The sequence below is a fragment of the Pyxicephalus adspersus genome, chromosome 5, assembly GCF_032062135.1.
Source record: "Pyxicephalus adspersus chromosome 5, UCB_Pads_2.0, whole genome shotgun sequence".
Taxonomy (NCBI): domain Eukaryota; kingdom Metazoa; phylum Chordata; class Amphibia; order Anura; family Pyxicephalidae; genus Pyxicephalus; species Pyxicephalus adspersus.
Window position 1 is genome coordinate 4,228,461 of NC_092862.1, and position 21,424 is coordinate 4,249,884.

General features: G+C 36.7%; 1 protein-coding gene across 1 annotated transcript; it reads right to left on the minus strand.

Moving 5' to 3' along the window:
* Nucleotides 1-13,833: 13,833 nt before the first annotated feature.
* On the minus strand, nt 13,834-17,106 carry LOC140331879 (pentraxin fusion protein-like). The gene is made up of 3 exons (XM_072413213.1): nt 17,022-17,106; nt 14,308-14,587; nt 13,834-14,002 (listed from the first exon to the last, which is right to left on the minus strand). The coding sequence occupies exons 1-3, from the start codon at nt 17,104-17,106 to the stop codon at nt 13,834-13,836; spliced, it is 534 nt and encodes a 177-aa protein (XP_072269314.1).
* Between the last annotated feature and the right edge of the window lie 4,318 nt (nt 17,107-21,424).

A 21,424-nucleotide genomic window follows, 5' to 3' on the forward strand; every position in this document is an offset into this window, starting at 1 on the left:
TTGGCCTCCATCTTTCCAATCAATCAACCTGCCCACATCACTGACACCCCCGGACACATCCTCTACTATTGTGTCTCATCATCTCCTAAAGAAGTCCCACTGCAAAACGCATTGGGGACCCAGCAAGACTTTAATATTATACTTTAATACTTTGCTAAATTTTACTTTAATATTTTAATATTATGTTATACTAATTATATATATTCTGAGTTTTGTCTATTTTTTATTTTGTTGACAATAACAATTTTGTTTTATTTTATGTCACAAGTTTATTAGGAAACCTTTTAAATGTATGGTTGAATTGATACCTGTGAAATAAATATTTTTTTTTATTATATTTATTTGATTTTTCACCTAATTGATAGTAAATGCCCCCAAAACTCTGTGATCAGTCCTTAATTTTAATATTATTGCTTTTGGGATGTGGCATTAAGTGCAAATTTTACCCATAGATAGTTAACTTTTTGTACTGTTTTTTACCACTTTTGACCTAATGGTTGATGATGTTTATTTAGCTGACTATTTTATGATACTTTTATATTTGTGTTACACTTTTATTTGGTAATAGGATTTATATAATTTTTCAAATTTCATTGATTGCAATAATATTAGATAATATTGATATTGGAATAATTGCCACTATAATAGCAGTCCTAATAATTAATGCTTGGAATAATTTTGTTAACCTATTACATTAACATTACATTGTATGAATTTAAAGATGCAACGTAGAGCACCTTATTATTATTTTACTTATATGTATTCCTCAGTCAGTTTTTTTATCGTTCTAATGTGTTATTGTTTATTTTATTCTCCTGAAGGGTGGTAATTTTATATTATAAAGTATTAGCAATGACAAACACCTAAAATCAGTGAGCCAATTCCAAAGTTTCTAACTAGAGGCCATTCCAGTCTCGCATTATTATTCAACCACAATTTTTCCAAATTCCATAAAAATGAAAGAATGATAACAAAACATCCTTATTATCTTGGGACAAATCTTCAGTTTTTTTTTAATAAATTAAATTTAAATAAAGATTTTTTGTTTTGGAAGAACTAACCACAGGCCTGGAATGGACACTGTAATAGAAATTTCTGTATTAACCAGATTTTAGGTGAGCGTTATTGATACGTTAATTGCATATCTCTTTAGAATAACTGAAATTAATTCAGGGTTGTTAATAACTAACTGTGAAAATCAGACCCTCCTCATCCAGTGTACAATAGAAAGTTAATTTTTTTACATACTTTTACATTTCTGATGCTTACCTCCGGGTTCAGGGCTGCAGCACCATGCCAGATCCAGGGATATCAGCAAATACATAAGTACCAAAGCCTTCATCCTGGGTAAGTAATTTCGACACACAGAGTAAAACAATTACTATATGCAAACCATAAAACAATCCAGAAATATAGTGAGTTATGATGAACCAATCAATAGGTTACATGCAAGAAAAATCACTAATGAAGAAGGCAATAAATACCGTATAAATAACTCATGGCATTCAAATTATTAAAGGCAACAAGAGAACAATGTTTAAGTTTCTTTCTTAAATGTATTTCTTTCCAGCTTTCCTTTCCCTACTTTATCTAAAACTAAAAAGATTCCCCTTACATACACTTTACATTCTAAGTTACCGGTGTGAATATTTTTACTCCCTACGCGGCTTTGGACCCCCACCCCTCTTGTATACTTACACGCTTGTACGTTTGTACACTTACAGACATTACATTGTATGAAGAAACTTACCTGTACAGAATTCTGAAGCTTTTAAAGCTGTCCCAGCCTCAGTTGTATATTTATAGGGTTGTTTGTTCCCCTAGTGCACAGAGGGTAAGGGAACCTGGTAAGAATTCTAGCTATAAATTCAAATTTCCCAATGCCTAATAACCCTGTGGGGTGAAGGTGTTCTTTAAAAAGTTTTCTTAGGAAAGAACATTCTCTCCAGTTGCATAACATTTTATTATATTATTACTATATTGGTCACCATTGCAAACAAAGTAACCTATACAATACAAAATGCGCCTTATATGGCACTATACGATACATGGACTTTAAAAGTTGTGTATGCATGTTTACATTATATTGTGGTAGGAATTTTTAGGCACATATATTTGACTTGACTAATTGATTTGACTTCTAATGCTCATGTTATACGAGCCAGATGAATCTGCAATATGTGTTCTTTTGTGCCATATTTCGAGTTGCTGCTATGTGATTGGCTGATTAGATATTTGCTTTACCAAGAAGTCAAATGGATGTAACTGGTGGCTGGTGATTGTAGCTAGTCTCTATTCCTTATGTGCGATTCTACTTTGGTTTTTAAAATGAAAACCTACCACAATTTGCAAAAAGTATACTCCAAATTTGTTTACAATAAGATTTACATTCTTCCCTGCTGAATAAATCAACACAACTGCAGCTACAGCAAACAAACTTACCTCCTCCTACTTTTATGTGAAATAATGTCTAATAAATGCCCCACTTTCACCAGTACATTTCTGACTACCAGTATCATTCATTTGCCAGTGATTGAGAAAACTCGGCAACAACGGCAAACCCTCCCGATATTCTTTTTTTTTTCTAAATGGAGTCACCTACCTGTACAAGGAACCTGGCTTCCACCCATGTCTTAACTGGCCTCAAATAATGCCCTCTTACCTGTCCAAGTTTTTTGCGAATTGTTCATATGGATCCATTGTGGGGTAATACAGTGGGGTCCTGGTCCAACCCAACTGATCTTCATGTGTTCTCTGGTGCTTGAACCATTTGGAAAACAAATTGGACAGATACCCTCTTTAGAAACAATCCATCTGATTAGAACCTCAGAATAATCATGTTTAATTTTGTTTCATGACAAACCTGTAATGAATTTGTTAAAAAGTAATTTGCTATTACCTGGCAAATGTTTTCAATCCTGGACTAGTTTGCTGGATCACCCCAGTTCTCCCATGATAGTCTATCTTCTGAAGTCTTGGAGAACTTTATTCAGTCAGGCCCATAGGGTGATCTGGAAACAAATAATGGGTATTCCTATGCATAGGGTAATGAAAGGAATTATTCCGAACCCATTCTAAAAAGTTGAACTATACATGGTTTTAAAAACATCACCTATCATTGGGTAGAAAAAAACAACGTAAGAATACAACGGGACCTACAAAGGCATTATTTTCCACATATTGTACCGATGATCTAAATACAACAATTATTTATTCATACACATATTCACATTACGTTAAAAACATTTAGGAACAATATACAGACAATCCCAATTATTGTTTGACATGTTTCGTAGACTTTGTCCACTTCCTCAGAAAACACATTGGCCCTGGTTTATGAAAGCTCTCCAAGGCTGGAGAGAATACACTTTCATCAGTGAAGCTGGGTGATCCCGCAAACCTGGAATGGATCTGGTCCAGGATTCAAAAGGTTTGCTAGTGAAAAGAAAATGATTTTTAAAAATCTATTCCATGGGAATGGACACTGTAATAGAAATTTCTGTATTAACCAGATTTTAGGTGAGCGTTATTGATACGTTAATTGCATATCTCTTTAGAATAACTGAAATTAATTCAGGGTTGTTAATAACTAACTGTGAAAATCAGACCCTCCTCATCCAGTGTACAATAGAAAGTTAATTTTTTTACATACTTTTACATTTCTGATGCTTACCTCCGGGTTCAGGGCTGCAGCACCATGCCAGATCCAGGGATATCAGCAAATACATAAGTACCAAAGCCTTCATCCTGGGTAAGTAATTTCGACACACAGAGTAAAACAATTACTATATGCAAACCATAAAACAATCCAGAAATATAGTGAGTTATGATGAACCAATCAATAGGTTACATGCAAGAAAAATCACTAATGAAGAAGGCAATAAATACCGTATAAATAACTCATGGCATTCAAATTATTAAAGGCAACAAGAGAACAATGTTTAAGTTTCTTTCTTAAATGTATTTCTTTCCAGCTTTCCTTTCCCTACTTTATCTAAAACTAAAAAGATTCCCCTTACATATACTTTACATTCTAAGTTACCAGTGTGAATATTTTTACTCCCTACGCGGCTTTGGACCCCCACCCCTCTTGTATACTTACACGCTTGTACGTTTGTACACTTACAGACATTACATTGTATGAAGAAACTTACCTGTACAGAATTCTGAAGCTTTTAAAGCTGTCCGAGCCTCAGTTGTATATTTATAGGGTTGTTTGTTCCCCTAGTGCACAGAGGGTAAGAGAACCTGGTAAGAATTCTAGCTATAAATTCAAATTTCCCAATGCCTAATAACCCTGTGGGGTGAAGGTGTTCTTTAAAAAGTTTTTTTAGGAAAGAACATCTCTCCAGTTGCATAACATTTTATTATATTATTACTATATTGGTCACCATTGCAAACAAAGTAACCTATACAATACAAAATGCGCCTTATATAACACTATACGATACATGCAATTTAAAAGTTGTGTATGCATGTTTACATTATATTGTGGTAGGAATTTTTAGGCCCATATATTTGACTTGACTAATTGATTTGACATCTAATGCTCATGTTATACGAGCCAGATGAATCTGTAATATGTGTTCTTTTGTGCCATATTTCCATTTGCTGGATAATTTACTATATACTGTACATTGATCTGACTATTCTATATAATAAATTAGTTATTGTTTACCTGTTGCAAACATTGCTGATCTTGTAGATGTTATAAAAGCTTTGCTGTTCATTAACAATACATCTACATATACAGTACATTACATCTTTTTCAGCCCTAATGAAGGGGGATTGGGAGCCCGCAAATTGCTTTGGTTTCATGAAAAACAATCTCTTTGTTGACTTGGGAAAATAAAAAAACCCTGAAACTTGTCTTTGTAAAACATTTGGTTTGGTCCTCTTCTCAAATCTATATTTATAATGTTGCGTTCACCAATATCAGGGTGAATAGGTAGGATAAATGGAGTTAGACTCGTTTTAGATTTTTGGAATTCTTTATCCTTGCAGATAAATTCACTTCTTTTAGAAGATTATAACCTCCAGGTGCCCTTCCTTGTGTTCATGTTGCCAATAATCCATTATGATGCTGCTTTATGCACAAGGTGGTAGAGACCATGCTGAGCTATCAGCTTGGATAGGAAGCAGAGGTTTTTATGAGGTTCCATCATATATAATTCGAGTTAGATAAACCATTGATCTTCCAATGTGGTCCATCGTTGCATCTTTCTAATCTGCCAGTCTCTCTCCCTATTTTTTCTGTCCATTTCTGCCCATCAGTATCACATTATTCCTGGAGCAATGTGTTGCTGCGGTCAGTTTAGTGATTGTTTTTAGAGCTTATCTAAAAAAAAATTATTTAGATTTCTGGAAATTGCATTTCAGTGATGTTTTCCCTTTCTTGGATCATTTCTGTAAACTCCACAAATGGTTATGTGTGAAAATCTCAGCTGATCTGCAATTTCTAAAATACAGACCAACACACCTGTCTACATACAACCATGCCATGTTCAAAGTCACGTAAATCACCTTTCTTCCCTATTCTAATGTTTGATTTGAACTTCAGCTTCTGCTATGTGATTGGCTGATTAGATATTTGCTTTACCAAGAAGTCAAATGGGTGTAACTGGTGGCTGGTGATTGTAGATGGTCTCTATTCCTTATGTGCAATTCCACTTTGGTTTTTAAAATGAAAACCTACCACAATTTACAAAAAGTCTATTCCAAATTGGTTTACAATAAGATATACATTCTTCCCTACTGAATAAATCAACACAACTGCAGCTATAGCAAACAAACTTACCTCCTCCTACTTTTATGTGAAAGAATGTCTAATAAATGCCCCACTTTCACCAGTACATTTCTGACCATCAGTATCATTAATTTACCAGTCATTCTCTTGGGCGAAAATTGAAAAAACTCTGCAACAACGGCAAACCCTCCTGATTTTCTTTTTTTTTTGGTCACCTACCTGTACAAGGAACCTGGTTTCCACCCATGTCTTAACTGGCCTCAACCAATGCCCTCTTACCTGTCCACGTTTTTTGCAAATTGTTCATATGGATCCATTTTGGGGTAATACAGTGGGGTCCCGGTCCAACCCAACTGATCTTCATGTGTTCACTGGTGCTTGAACCATTTAGAAAACAAATTGGACAGATACCTTCTTTAGAACCAATCCATTTGGTTGGAATCACAGAATAATCATGTTTAATTTTGTTTCATGACAAACCTGTAATGAATTTGTTAAAAAGTAATTTGCTATTAACTGGCAAATGTTTTCAATCTTGGACTAGTTTGCTGGATCACCCAGGTTTTCCCATGATAGTCTATCTTCTGAAGTCTTGGAGAACTTTATTAAGTCAGGCCCATAGGGTGATCTGGAAACAAATATTGGGTATTACCATGCATAGGGTAATGAAAGGAATTATTCCAAACCCATTCTATGTGGTTAATTCTAAAACGTTGAACTATACTTGATTTTTAAAACATCACCTATCATCGGGTACAAAAAAACAACATAGGAATACAACGGGACCTTAAGGCGTTAATTTCCAGATATTATTATTATTATTAATATTATTAAACAGGATTTATATAGCGCCAACATATTACGCAGCGCTGTACATTAAATAGGGATTGCAAATGAGTTGGGTGAGATGTCACCAGAGAGTATCAGTAAAGTAAGAAGGTGCAGGAGCACAGACAGAGAAATAAGGAGAGTGAAAGAGCAGAGAGACAATGAGTTATCAGACAGGACTGCAGGGAGTAGTGCCAACAAAGAGAGAGCAGGATGAATAATACATTTTACAGATAATTGGGAACCATATGCGTACAATAAACAATGTGTCAAACTGAAGTCCAAGAGAAGCAGTCCAATAATGTGGGGTCAAGTGAGGCTTGTAAACTTGTTCCAGGAGTGCAGGATGATGATTCAGTCAAAGAGATGGTTTCATGAAATACCAGTTTAGAATAGTAGCAGCAGCAGCAGAGAATGTGTTGGAATCCAGGTGGATAAATCAGTCCAAAGGTGGAAGATATAGAAGTTGCAGAGTATAATTATATGTCCAAATCTGTTCCAATTCCTGTGCCAATTCCCTAGATTAATTCCCATTGCATTTATAATTTGGGCACTTGAGATTTGGGCACGTGACCAGGGTCCACAATGGGAGACGTACCATATACAATATCAGATGAGGGTTTCAGGGGAAAACAATTGCATACACATCAATCATCTAAATAGAACAATTATTTATTTATACACATATTCCACATTACGTTAAAAACATTTAGGAACAATATACAGACAATCTCAATTATTGTTTGACATGTTTCGTAGACTATGTCCCCTTCCTCAGAAAACACATTGGCCCTGATTTATGAAAGGTCTCCAAGGCTGGAGAGAATACACTTTCATCAGTGAAGCTGGGTGATCCCGCAAACCTGGAATGGATCTGGTCCAGGATTCAAAAGGTTTGCTAATGAAAAGAAAATGATTTTTAAAAATCTATTCCATGTTTTTGGGATCACCCAGCTTCACTTCTGCAAGTGTATTCTCTCCAGCCTTGGAGAGCTTTCATAAATCAGGCTCATTGAGATAACAAACATTGGATATTGATTATCCTCACTTAAAAGCGAACTCTCCACAAGAGCAGCCACAATAGGAGCTCAGAAATGGAGTTGGCAGCAGATCCTCTAAAATTGTACCACACTATGTGGGATTCTGGAACCCGAGATCAAATGTTTTTCATTGGGAATCATGGCAGACGACCTTCACTGAGTGTAAAACTGAGGTGGATCCTCGAAATGGGTAACAGTTGCCAATTATCGGCAGATGATTATATTTAATGATTGGGCTGTAACTTTACCTGCAAATAACATATTGGTGCCAATGACTGTTCTATGACAATTTGAGTGTTTCTTACCATTGCTGATGGTTGGTCTTTAATTGGTTTTGCAAACCCATATGTTTTTGCATATGTTCTTAACATTCGTTTTCTGTTAATTAAATATGTTTAGAATATGTGTTTTTGTATTGGTGGTTTTCTTTAATACTTTCTAAAATTATTTATTGCTTTCTGAAAAAAACTCTATACATTAAGGTGCTTTGTTTTAGTATTGGTTTCAATAAAAACATTGCAATCTTAGAAATGAATTCACTAAACAAGCCAGTTTCTCAAATTTACCTAACCTATGTCAAAAGAACTTGATGTGCAAGTTTTTTTTTTTACAGTTAGAGACCTCCCATAGGATTTCCCAATATGTCCCCATATCCCCTTCACCTCTGGCCATCCCCAAATAATAAATAACTACCGGTACTTGGATTTGTATTGTCATTGCCAGTACTTTTTTGAATATGAGTTTGCATTCCATATTTGAGTGACACAATGCCATTTCAGTTCATTTCTCAAAAATATATGTATTCCGTGTTCCACGGACATTGAGTTAATTCGTTAACAGGGAATTTTTGGGCGATATTAGATCACGTATTTTTTTAGAAAAAATCATTTTCAGGCATTGGTAAGTCCACAGATTGCTTTCCAAAATGGTGACCATTGTGAACCCTACTACTACTAAAAAAATGTAAAAAAGTATTGCAGGAGTGCTAACTTTTGTTACCGTGTTTCCCCGATTTTAAGACATCCCTATTAAATAAGCCACCCCCGATTTTTTAAAAAATAATTAAAATAAGACACTCACCAGTGAATAAGACATCCCCAGATATTTGATCCTGTGTCTGTGTCTCCTTGATGCTGGCTGCAGCACGTGTCTGCTCCTGGCTGCAGTGCAGAGTGAAACTGAAAGTAACAAGCCGGCATTCTGCACCAGGAAGCAAGTTGCTGATCCCTGCCCTAACGGAGATCCCTGCCCTAACGGAGATCCCTACATGATGAAGGCATTGATGCTATTGACTGGTATTCATGCTATTGAATACCCTCAGATACTCTACATCAGTGGAATCGACTTCACCAACTAATTCCACAAACTATCTAGGACAACCTTTTTCAACCATTTAACACGGGGGGAATAATTTTTAGGTCTTATGGAACTCCTGCTATAATTACTATATCCACAGCTTATAGTACATTAGCCTGGTGGTCAGAAGAATACCTCTTACATTGCTAACCAATAGGAAGAATGTCTTCCTTACAGATAGCCGAAAAAAACTGACCAGAGATGCGCAAATTGCTCATTGCTCAAGGAAATCTGGACTCTGGTTGAGAAATGCTGATCTCTAGAAGCTCACTGATGCCCAGTCTGGGAGGGGAATCCTCCAGGGCACCATCCTTCGTCTCTCCAAAAGCATACACAGTCATTATCATTGGGGCTACCAAGCACATGGGGGGTCTAACACTGAGTCACATTATGAGTTATTGTGATTGAATTCACAAGAAATACAAAAATATTTAGGATTTGTGGATTTTTGCGGTACTTGCTTCACAATAATTTTAACACATATAAAGACAATAACAATTTATTCCAAATCACATAAAACAGCATCTTCACATTCAGCAATAAATGCAACATAGTCCAACTTTTCTTATTAAAAATTGATACTTAATAAACTATTTACACATTCTGATTATCTCCGTTCCTGACACTTTTCGCCCTTTGGCTTCATTAGAAGAAGATTAAAGAAATTTTCATCAATTTATTCTAAATAAAATCTGTAATATATTCATATAATTTTATTATACAACTCTGTTTCCTACATCCAATGATAGAAATTAAAGAACAAGTACTTACTCTAATTCAGGACGGCCATTCAAAAAAGTGTTTAAATCAGACTAATCCTTTGTTGTGATCATTCATACATAGCAGAACAGAAATAGATCGCTTTGAAGAACAAAATAAGTGCACAACATTGCGCCCCTTTTTGACACTAAATAGTGTTATTAGTGAGGGAAGGAGTAAAAGTTATGTGTACTCAATACCATTTTTTAGGGGGTATGTATGATTTTTCTCCTCCTGATTTTAAAATCAATCTCACCCTTACATCACCTAGAAAGAGATATATGCATGTCAACAACACATTATTTTATACACCATCCTTCCAGAAAACCACATATTATTTGTGTTTATTGAAACGTATCCATCACTATCACCTTTATATATCTACCTATATTATGTGCATCACCATCACCCTTATATGGCTTATTTATATCTCTTTATGTAAATATTGTTTACACTCCTGTCCCATTATTCATATCAACTTCTTATTATCCAATCCCACTATTAATTAAGTACACCACATTTTTATATTTTACAATTTACTTCCTCCATTATTAAAATCCTATGTGGTCTAACATGCTTGGTTGAATTATCATGAATTTAAATATTTTAAGTAATTTAAATATTTTAACATTACGGTTGTCCATATATTGTACTAGTTTGTTAGAAACTTTTAATCTATACTTAGGCAATCTCCCGAACACCATGGACTGTATCAATACATTTTCATCAATTAACTATGATCTAATAACAGATATTTTCCAACTTTATACCTTAGTAACAAATTATTTCGTAGGATAATCCTATAGATCCTATGGTGATTTAACCATTTCTGATCAAATATATGTGCTCATAAAAACATTTTTTTTTGTCTTCTCTACATATTACAGTCACAATTATATATTTGCCAAATAAATTCCGTATGTTGTTTCACATGTTGCATAGTTGCAATAACTTCACCTCTTTTGGTAAATTAAAACCTAGTTCTCCTATCTCATAAATCCATCTACACGCTGTGCATTTTCCACATTTGTATGTACCATTTTCTACTTTAGATATATTTCTTCCTCTTTCGAAATGGCTGTTTACCAATAATAGTATTTAATAGTATTGGCCAGTATTTCTGACAAATGTCTTTCATTTCCTTGTGATTTCCAGAGTACTGCATAATGATTTTTTCTGCATAATGAAGTTTCAGCTCCTTTTTGTTTAGATTCTTTTTGTCCAAATAACATTTTAATCCTGTCCATATTTGGGTGTGGGAATAAGAGTTGGATAAAAAAATTATTTGATTATGATATATATTTTTAGAAAAGATTGATGAAAATTTTCTTTAATCTGTTCTTCTAATGAAACAAAGTGAAACACATCAAGAACCGAGATAATAATAATAATAATAATAATAATAATAAAAAGATAATAATAATGTGTAAATAGTTTATTAAATAAGCATCAGTTTTACTAAGAAAAAGTTGGACTATGTTTAATATATTGATAAATGTTAATTTTCTGTTTTATGTCATTTGGAATACATTATAATAATGTTTTTATATAATAAATGTTAAAATTATTGTGAAACTAGTGCCAAAAAATCTCTATATCCTAAAAACTATTTTTTTGTAATTGTGAATAATAAATAGTAGATGTGGTACAAGATTTTATATAACACTCCATAATCATTGTGTTTAAATTAAAAACAAGTTTAATCATTCTCAGATTTTGAATCCAGTTCTCAATGGGTTGAAGATTTTAGTTTCTATTGATTGTCCTTATGTCATTTTGTTCCTAATTACATAGTCTATGGTATTACAATTTTTCAACCTTAATCGTTTGAAAAAGAGATATGGGATTTTAGTGTCCCTATAATTTTTTGAGCACAGCTCAAACACAATTTTTTTATGTATAATATATTTTCATTGAGATTTAACAATTTACGAAACAAGAAAACATCAAAGGAGAAAAACAAAAACAGAAAAAAGGGGGGGGGGGGGGACATAATGGCACATCATAAATAAAATATGAATAGTACCAAAATAAATACCTTTCAAATGTCATGTACCAACCCTAAAGCCTTATGCTGCTTATACAATATACATTACAATATACATATCTCCCAAGTATCCCACCCCTGTTTTTGTTGCTGAGATCCCATTTCCTCTTGTGATATCTGGTATTCAAATCTGGCTATACTGTCCATTTCCACCATCCATTCCGTCATGGTGGAGGCTACGGAAGAACCCCAATGACGAGCAATTAATCTATGGCCTGCCACCAAAAATCGACGTAGAAGACCCCACTTTATAACTGTATTAGAGCCAGGAAGCTAGTAGAGTTATATGTGAATGTGGAGACAGGTGATTATCCATAAGTTTGTTGTGCACTGCAAAAATCCTCTCCCACAACGGTGCAATAGAAGGGCAAGAGGTCCAAATGTATGTCATAGAGCCAAGCTCTTGTCCACATCTCCAGCACTCAGGGGAGTATGTGGAATCAAATCTTTGTATGTCCACTGAACATCTGTACCATCTGCGGAGGATCTCCTAGCTCCTTTCCTGATCCCTAGCTGATCTAGATAATTTATGTACATAAGAAAATGATTTGTGGATCTCATCTGGCTCCAACCTATGTCCCGATTCCTGCTTCCAGTATTTAATAAAATGGGGCGTGCTAGTTCGGAGCTCCGTTGATAAAATATCATAGATGACAGCAACTCCATGCGCTACCTTCCCGTCTTGCAAAATAAGATTTTCAAAAGCTGTGGGGAATCTAGATATACTAGTCATCGGACATAAGGAGCGGAGGTAGTTCTGTAGTTGAAAATAAGCTAACCAGGAGAAGCCTCTTTGGTTTCTAGATATTCACAATTCTTGCCTAGACAGGATTGCCCCTTTTGCAAGAATTTGACTCTGGGGTGATCTTCCCTGTTCCAGATCAAAAATGTGGAGGCTTATAGGGTCGGTGCAAATGCCAGGTTATAAAAAAACGGCATGAGTGACCCAGGTCTACAAGATAGAACTTCCCATTTAATTAGAATCCCATACAGAAAGAGTTTGTGATACATATGGATTGGGACCTACATCGTGGTTGCAGCCAAGGGGCTACAGATAAAGGGCCCGAAAACATAGATTCATCAATAGAAACCCATGCCTTGTGATCCATATTGTGTGCCCAATCCAATATCCTGTTAGGAACCGCAGCTTGATAGTAAAGTTTAAAATCCGGGACAGCCAATCCACTCCTTATCTCTTTCCTAGTAAGAATTAGTCAGTTTATGTGAGCTTTTTTCCTCCTGCCATATGAAGGAATGAAGAATGCGATCTAAACCGGAAAAAAAAACTAGGTGTCGGGGATGCAAAACATAGAAAGTACAAAACTTTCTGTAGAATATCCATTTTGATGACAATCGCCCTCCCTAGCCAGGAAAGGTGTAAATTGTGGTGGGGCATAAAGCAGATTCCACATTTCGTAAGAGAGGCTTAAAATTAAGTTCTGCAAAATCTAACAAATTAGCAGGAATATGAACTTCTAAATATTTAATGGCTTTAGATTGCCATCAGAAAGAAAAATTATTTTTTAGCACAGATACTTAAGCAGATGGTACAGATATATTCAAAGCTTCCCTCTTGTCATAGTTGACTGTGAAATTACTTAGCATTGTGAACTTCTCTATTTCCTTCATAATAATGGGTATAGATGTATGAGAAGAAGTAACATAACGCACTTTTTTTAAATAAACCTACCAGCAGCTAAAGGCTCAATCTCATGCAGTTCTAGGAGACAAGTTTCTACGCTACTACAGCTGTCACTGGTATTGGACCTGATTTATTAAAGCTCTCCCAGGCTGGAGAGGATACACTTTTATCAGTGAAGCTGTGTGATTCAGCAAACCTGAAATCATTTCATTGTTTTATTACTTTTAAATGTAATCATTTTTCCGCTGTCTTTAATAGGACAACTGGTGCTTGTGTGTACAAGGTGTGCAGCATAAAATGTCCTCCTACAGCCAGTGTATGTAAATCATAGATTTGTTACAATTTTGAGGATGTTTTCTGTAATGACATCAAGTTTTCTGATTAAAGTCACAATGAGACCATCCATTTGGGATGTTTACCAACAGAGGTAAGTCACGGGGTCAGTGGGATCAACATAGACCTTCACGTCGCACAAGCTGAGGTATTCAGTGCGCCCTGGGATCACTATGCTTAGGTATCGACCCCTCATCCCATTACAGCAGAAGGTTGTGGTGGGGCCAGAAACATCCAAGATCGTACCACACCTGTGGAAGACAAACAAGGATCAGCACAATGATACATGAAAATCAGAAGTGGCTTTATAGTAGCTTGAGTCTGGTATTTTTGGTAATCACTCAATCACTTGGTGGGGACACTGCTATGTGTCCTAATAAAGCACAAAAAATGTTCATGAACTCTGCAAGAGTGACTTTGGCAAAACCAACTTGTCTCACTGTTAAGTCATACCCTTTATTCACCACAATGCATTCTCTTGAAGGTGGGCCCATTATTCTCACTTGGGCCCCAGCACCCCCAGTACAACATAGTGTCCTGACCTTGAGATACTCACACTGGGTTGTTATTGTCCGGAGAATCTCCAATTCGGATCTCAGCACCCTTCAGCCTTTCCAAACAGCAGTCCGTCCTGCCAGAGACGACAACGATGTTCACATTGTATCTCCGTTTCATGTCCAGCTTCCACCAGGGTTCCAGGTCCCCTCGTGTGTGGGTACAGGAGCCATTGTGCCAGTCTAGATCTGTTGAACCATCAATGGCCCTGTTAGCCAAATCCTTAATGGCAACATAATTTGAACTCTCAGACGTTATCCCATTTGGTGCAATATTGAGATCTAAAGTAGAAGAAACAATGCATGTTACTAGATTGTAAGCTTCTCTCCTCCTGTATCACTGTCTGTATTAGTCAGTCATTTGCTACCCCTATTTAATGTACAGCACTGTGTAATACGTTGGCGCTATTTAAATCCTGTTTAATATTAATATTAATAATAATGATTGTTGTAAAGATGGCTTCTTAAAGAAATCAACTGTGAACTTTAATGCTATATCAGTATATCAGGCCTGCTGTGTTATTAGGCAATATTTGTGGTATACTGTGACCTGCAGCTGAATACTTCTTTTTCTTGGTCTCATTACCATTGCTTTCAAAACCTAGGCGACACATAATGGGCCTAGCTTACTAATTTTCTTCAAGACTGTGATAGATCTGTGCAGAAGCTTTGGGTAGCACGGTGGCTCAGGTGTTAGCACTCCAGCCTTTACAGTGCTAGGTCCAAAGTTCAAATCCCAGCCAGGACCCTATCTGTATGGAGTTTGCAGGTTCTCCCCATGTCTGCGTGGGTTTCCGCCGGGTACTCTGGTTTTCTCCCACATCCCAAAAACATGCAGTTGGGTAAGTTGGCTTCCCCCTAAAATTGACATTAGACTACATTAATGACATATGACTATAGTAGGGACATTAGATTGTGAGCTCCTTTGAGGGACAGTTAGTGACACGACTTTGTACAGTGCTGTGTAATATGATGGCGCTGTATAATAATAATAATATTCTGTCGATCCCCCCTGTAGCTGTGTTGTTCGGGTTTCTTGCTTTGTCCCAGCACAGAAGAAGCACCGAGTGCCACAATCCTCTTCGGTCTTCTTCCTTTTTTTGCCCACATGACCCAATCTTGCACTGACCAGGTGCAAGATCCAGTGATGTATGCTGCTGTATTTGCTGTCATTGTATTTCCTTTTTCAATGACAGAATAGTCCCTCGGGCATTGTAATTATTTAAATACAAATAACTTAAGCCAATCAGAAAATCCCTCTTTTCCTTTTATTTAAAAAAATTCAGACCTTCCTCATCTAGTTCACCATAGAAATATTTACTTTTTACGGTATTGTACATTACTTATTCTTACCTCCAGATTTAGGGCTGCAGCACCAAGCCAAACCTAGGGATATCAGCAAAAGGAAACCTACCAAAGCCTTCATCCTGGATAAGCCAATTGAAGACACAGAGTAAAATTATTACTATATAAAAACCATAAAACAATGCAGCAAGTCAGTTATAATGAGCCAATCAATAGCTCCAACTCTCTGGAATGGTCTTCCTCGTCCTATTTGGCTTGCTCCTACTTTCTGCTCATTTAAAAGAGCACTCAAAACCCATTTTTTCAAACTTGCCTACCCGGCTTCTTCTGTCATTTGAAATAATAATAATAATAATAATAATAATAGGTTAGTGAAAAAGATCGTGCAGTAAAAACCACTGAAACTACTGTATTCAAACAATCAAGCGCACCAATAGAACAATATTTAAGTTCTTTTTTGAAACGTATGAACGTCACTTCACTGCCCTATAGGAGGAAGGTCTATTCTTTGGATAACTTCATTGTATATTTAGTTTGGAAATATCTATGAATTTGGTTAGAAAACAAATTTGAAATGAAATACTTATTATTAGGTAGTAGGGGGTTCCCTTAATATTTATAGGGTTCATCCCACATAGTTACACCCCTGATTTTTGAAAAACCATTAATCAGCCTATTTTGTCCACTAATGCAACTGTCTGCTCTGCATATATCTTTCCGGCCCATGTGCTGATAGATTTATAGTATTTGTAACTGATGACCCTTTCTGTTCTTCTATTTACACCAGTACATTACTGACCATCATTACATTTTTAATACTATTCTTTATTTGCAATTGGTTGGCTCAGTGGTTAGAACTCTGGCCTTTGCAGCATTAGGTCCCAGGTTCAAATCTCAGCCAGGACACTATCTGCATGGAGTTTGCAGATTCTCCCTGTATTTGTGTGTGTTTCCTCCCACATTCCAAAAACATGTGCATATGTTAGTTTGCTTTCCCCAAAGAAATTGTCATTAGACTACATTAATGACATACAGTATGACTATGGTAGGGACATTAGGTTGTCAGCTCCTTGAGGGACAGGTTATGATTTTTTTTTTTTTATAACACTTTATTTTTCTATTTTTTTTTAATGTATTTTACAACAATAACAAAAAACAAAATCAAATACAAAGCATAATAAAAAGAGGTAGCAATATACTTTTATCTTTGTTAAAATAAAGACAATAGTTATCCGGAGAACTCTAGTAATATAAATCATCCCAAAATTCAATGTACCTATTAAAGTACTACTGTTAAGCTTGAACTATTACATTGCTTGGTAATCAATTAAATTCTTATAGTCTACCATTTCCTGGATGGAGATCCAGGGAGCCCATGTGTCTAAATACTATTCTGTTCTATTATAAATACCTGCAGTCAGATCTTCCATTGTCTGAATCTCTTGCACTTTACGTGCCCACATAGCTAATGTGGGAGGTTCAGTTTTCTTCCACATTCTGGGGATGCAGGTTTTAGCTGCCATCACCAGGTATTTCACTAAAGATTTGCGTCAGTCAAGAAACAGCATGCCGATTTTCCAGGTATTTTTGCATGCATAAACCCATTCTAGGATTCTGAAGGTATTGTCTCTTGTCCTTCTAGAGGGGACAAAACCCACCTGATCTGGGTTTACAATTTTGTATATAATTGTTTGGATTCTAGTAGCTAGTATCTTAGTGAAAAGTTTGAGATCCTGATTTAGTAAGGATATTGACCTATAGTCCTAACAGGAAGAGCTATCTTCCATCTTTGGGGATGCCTGATATATATGCTCTACGGGAATCTGAAGACAATGATCCCCCGTGTGTTAATGAATTGAATGCTTTCAAAAAATGAGGGACCAGTAGATCTCCAAAGGTTTTGTAATAGGATAGGGTAAAACCGTCTGGCCCAGGTGATTTCCCTGAGGGGGTACTTTTTATCGCTGACAAGAACTCTACTTCGGTAATGGCACATGAGTGATCAGAAGGGGAATACTGGTATGAATGGCACATGAGTGATCAGAAGGGGAGTAATCTTTCAGAATCTTTTTTTCTAGATTTTCCTCCTTTAAAATTGGGTGCGTCTTATATTCCAAATACGGCGAAAAATACGGTAAAATTCTCCATACATCCACCATTTAGTGGTGTTGGAGAGTACGTAATGGACGGCTTCTACCCAAAGTAACCTGAGCTGACTGACTTTTAACATCCAAGTAAGGATCTGGAACAAAATTGAAGTCTCCTCCAAGAATCACCAAACCTTCTCTAAAAGTTTCTAGTATCTCTAGGACATGAGATATAAACTTGACTTGAGCCGTGTATCGGCTAGAATTTTCAGAACAACTATGGTAACTGATAGGAAATTTTAGATTTCCTAGTTTAGGCAATTTATCTTGTTTGAAATGAAAATCTTGTAAATATGCAATGTGGACTCTGTATTTATGAAGCTCCATTAAGAGAGCTGATCTTTTCTCCGGAATGTTCAAACCTTTTGTGTTTAAAGCGATTATTTTATTCTATCCATTGTACTTATTACTTTACTTATTACCTACCTATACTTACTACTAACCTCCCTTTACTTATTAACTGAATGTGGGGTATGTAACAACTAGGAAAGGACTGGGGGGGGTAAAAGAATAGTTGAATTACTAAAGGGATTCTGGGGAGGGAAAATTAAAGTCAACTGATGTCTTTCCCGGAAAAAAAAAATCAGTTTCAAGGAATTCCAAGAACGACATTAGTCTTTGTGGGTTCTAAGAGGATACTGGTTAATTAACCAAATACTCCTCACTTTCTGAGTGAGGACCCTAGTGTGAAGACTACTATGGTGAAGCTTGAGCAGGAGCCTCCAATCCCCAGCCAAAACAGTACAAAATATTAGACTAATATTCTTATCAACTAAGGCTCTGGTGATTTATATTAAAGTAGAGGGGATTTCAGATTATGAACCAATCAAAGATTTGTAAGTCAATTTCAAGACCAAAAAAAAAAGAAAGTGTTTTAAAGAGTGGTTAAAAGATTTGGTCTAAACTTCCTGTTGCAAGAAACGAATCTTTCTACTTACGTTTTCCGTGGCAATCTCCATGATAAACAGGCCAAGCCAAGGCTCTTTGGCCAGTCGGGTAGTGTCACTTGTAGCAAAGCAAAAGTAGCAAGTAATGCAGGTAGATCTGATGGGTTCCAGAAGACTGCAGATACATCATCTTTATTCGACACCAGGTGGAAGGGAAAACCCCAGCGATATTTGATTCCATGTTGCTTGAAAATTTCAGTGGACGTAGTGCCTTGCGGAGTCCCAATGTGTGACTGGACAAATCTTGTAATAATATGACCGTGGCACCATTAAACAAGAGCTCAGAATATTGATTTGACTATAGACCTTGTAAAGTGCTGCATAATATGTTGGCGCTATATAAATACTGTGTAATAATAATATTACTAAACAAAAGAGATTTCAATACATGGAATGGAGTTTCATTTGCTGATAATATTAACTCCAACCATGCCAACATATTACCTGGGTATACTGGAAAGTGGGAAGATGCCACTGCTGAGTGACCTGATCATTCATTGATATATTTTGTAGAGAGAATAGTCTACAGAACAAATACAGAGCAAACCTCAGAGGAGAAACCATCCAGCTCTAATATGGAGATGCTGTCCATCTTTTAGAAGAGTCCCCTTGTCCCTTTTCCCCCTCAATTGTCCCTTTTTGGGTAGAGAAATACATGCATATATATATATGTACCCTCCTCTATATAAAATGCATTATTATTGATGTCTGTTCCCCCCTCTGGGGCAATTTGCCTATTTATTCTGGTGACCATTGTTCCTGGTTCAGATAGTAATGTTATTTTCGAAATTTTACATTTGTCCCCAGAATTTATTTCTTCTCTCTCTTCATTAATTTTCCTTTAGAATCATTTTAAAAATGTAGGCTCAGACACTTTTTTTGTTACCATACTGGGGTGATTATGTGCTCAATGTGCACCCCATGTACCCCCTATCCCCTTTGTACACCTACAGGTGTTATATAATTTAAAGGAACTTACCTGTACAGAGTACTGCAGTCTTTTAAGCTCTCCCAGCCTTAGATGTGTATTTGTAGGGTTGTTTGCTTTTCAAATTTTCCCCTTGAGGGTGGTGAAACCTGAAAATATTTCTAGCAATAAATTCAAATTGCATTCTGCCTTATTACCTTCTAGTGCGTGTGCAATGCTAGCAATGACAATGTCTCTCTATGTTAAGTACTAGAAATCAAAATTTGATTCACCTGCTGGAAAGAACCAGGCCATATGGGAAAACGTCTTATGGTTCTGTGTGTAAAAATGTGCCGCTTGCACAAAATGAGGTTCGGACCCCTTGTTCAGTTTGCCTACGTTGTTGTAGTGTAAAGTGAAAGTTCTGAGTTTAGGTATGCTTTAAGTTTTACAGTGCAACATTACAGTTGAGGCTTTGGCCCCCTGCAACACTGCACTGAAATGGTCATCTTTGTGCTGTGGATTGAGTAAATATTATGTTAAGGATATTCAGGGGTTCAGCTTAAGGATGGTCTTTCAGCAGGTATAGATGGTTCTGAAAATGTGCTTTTGTCCAATAACAGGTGACGAAAAAATCATGTGCGAAAAAGAGAATACAATTTGGAAATTTCCCTAAAAAGGAGATATTGGTAGTGAATGTACCTGGAGGAGATACCCGTAGGTGAATGTACTTGCAAGAGATACTGGTAGGTTAATTGACCTGGGGGAGTTACTGGGAGGTGAATGGATTTGCGGGAGATACTGGGAGGTGAATGCACCTGCAGGAGATACTGGCAGGTGAATGGACCTGCAGGAGTTACTGGTATCTGAATGGACCTGCGGGAGATACTGGTAGATGAATGGAACTGCCATGCGGAAGGAAATAATGCAGGTAGTGGTCATCCAGAAGTCCCACAGTGCATGGGCATCACCCGTAGTTTTGGTTCCCAAAAGGGATCAAACCACCAGGTACTGTGTGGACTAGAGAAAACTAAATGCCATCACCTCTTCTGACGCCTACCCTATGCCCAGAATTGATGAGCTGTTGGATAAGCTGGCCGGTGCCCATTATCTAACATTTATAGATTTAAGGTACTGACAAATCCCTCTAGCGGGGAAGCTCTGGAAAAATCCACCTTCATCACCCCATTTGTATTATTCGAGTTTACAGTATTGCCTTTTGGGATGAAGAATGCACCAGCCACCTTCCAGTGAGTCGTAAATGACCTACTGGAAGGTTTTGGTGAATTTGTTGCCTACCTGGATGATATTGCAGTGTTCAGTAACACCTGGGAAGAACACTTTCATATTCTGTCACAGGTACTGGACAAGCTGGCATCAGCCAATCTGACCATGAAATCCATCCAATGTCAGATTGGCATGATTGAATTCCAGTACCTAGAGCATCGGGTAGGAAGGGGCACCCTGAGACTGGAGCCAGGTTATGGCAATATTAGCCTGGCCTACCCCAAAACTAAGAAACAGGTCATGTCATTCTTATGGACTGCCGGCTTTTACAGAAAATTTGTACTCCCCTATAGCACCCTGGCCAAGCCCCTGACTGACCTAACCCAGAAGAGAAGGCCCAGAACAGTAGAATGCATGTCGCAGTGTGAGGAAGCCTTCCAGACTTTGAAAAAAGTGCTTCCCAGTGCTCCGGCTATACAAGAGGAACAGGAGCTTCACAGTTATCACTGATCACAACCCACTCAGTTGGCTGAACCATACCGCAGGGGACAACAGAAGTTGCTCCATTAAAGTCTGATTCTTCAGC

What these genes read in the sequence shown, in the direction of transcription:
- LOC140331879 (XM_072413213.1), bottom strand. Translation starts at nt 17,106, where the DNA reads ATGTGGAAGAAAACTGAACCTCCCACATTAGCTATGTGGGCACGTAAA. An exon ending in AATGGAAGATCTGACTGCAG is followed by an intron (nt 14,588 to 17,021) that starts GTATTTATAATA and finishes CTTCTACTTTAG; the next exon opens with ATCTCAATATTGCACCAAAT. An exon ending in CCGGACAATAACAACCCAGT is followed by an intron (nt 14,003 to 14,307) that starts GTGAGTATCTCA and finishes TGTCTTCCACAG; the next exon opens with GTGTGGTACGATCTTGGATG.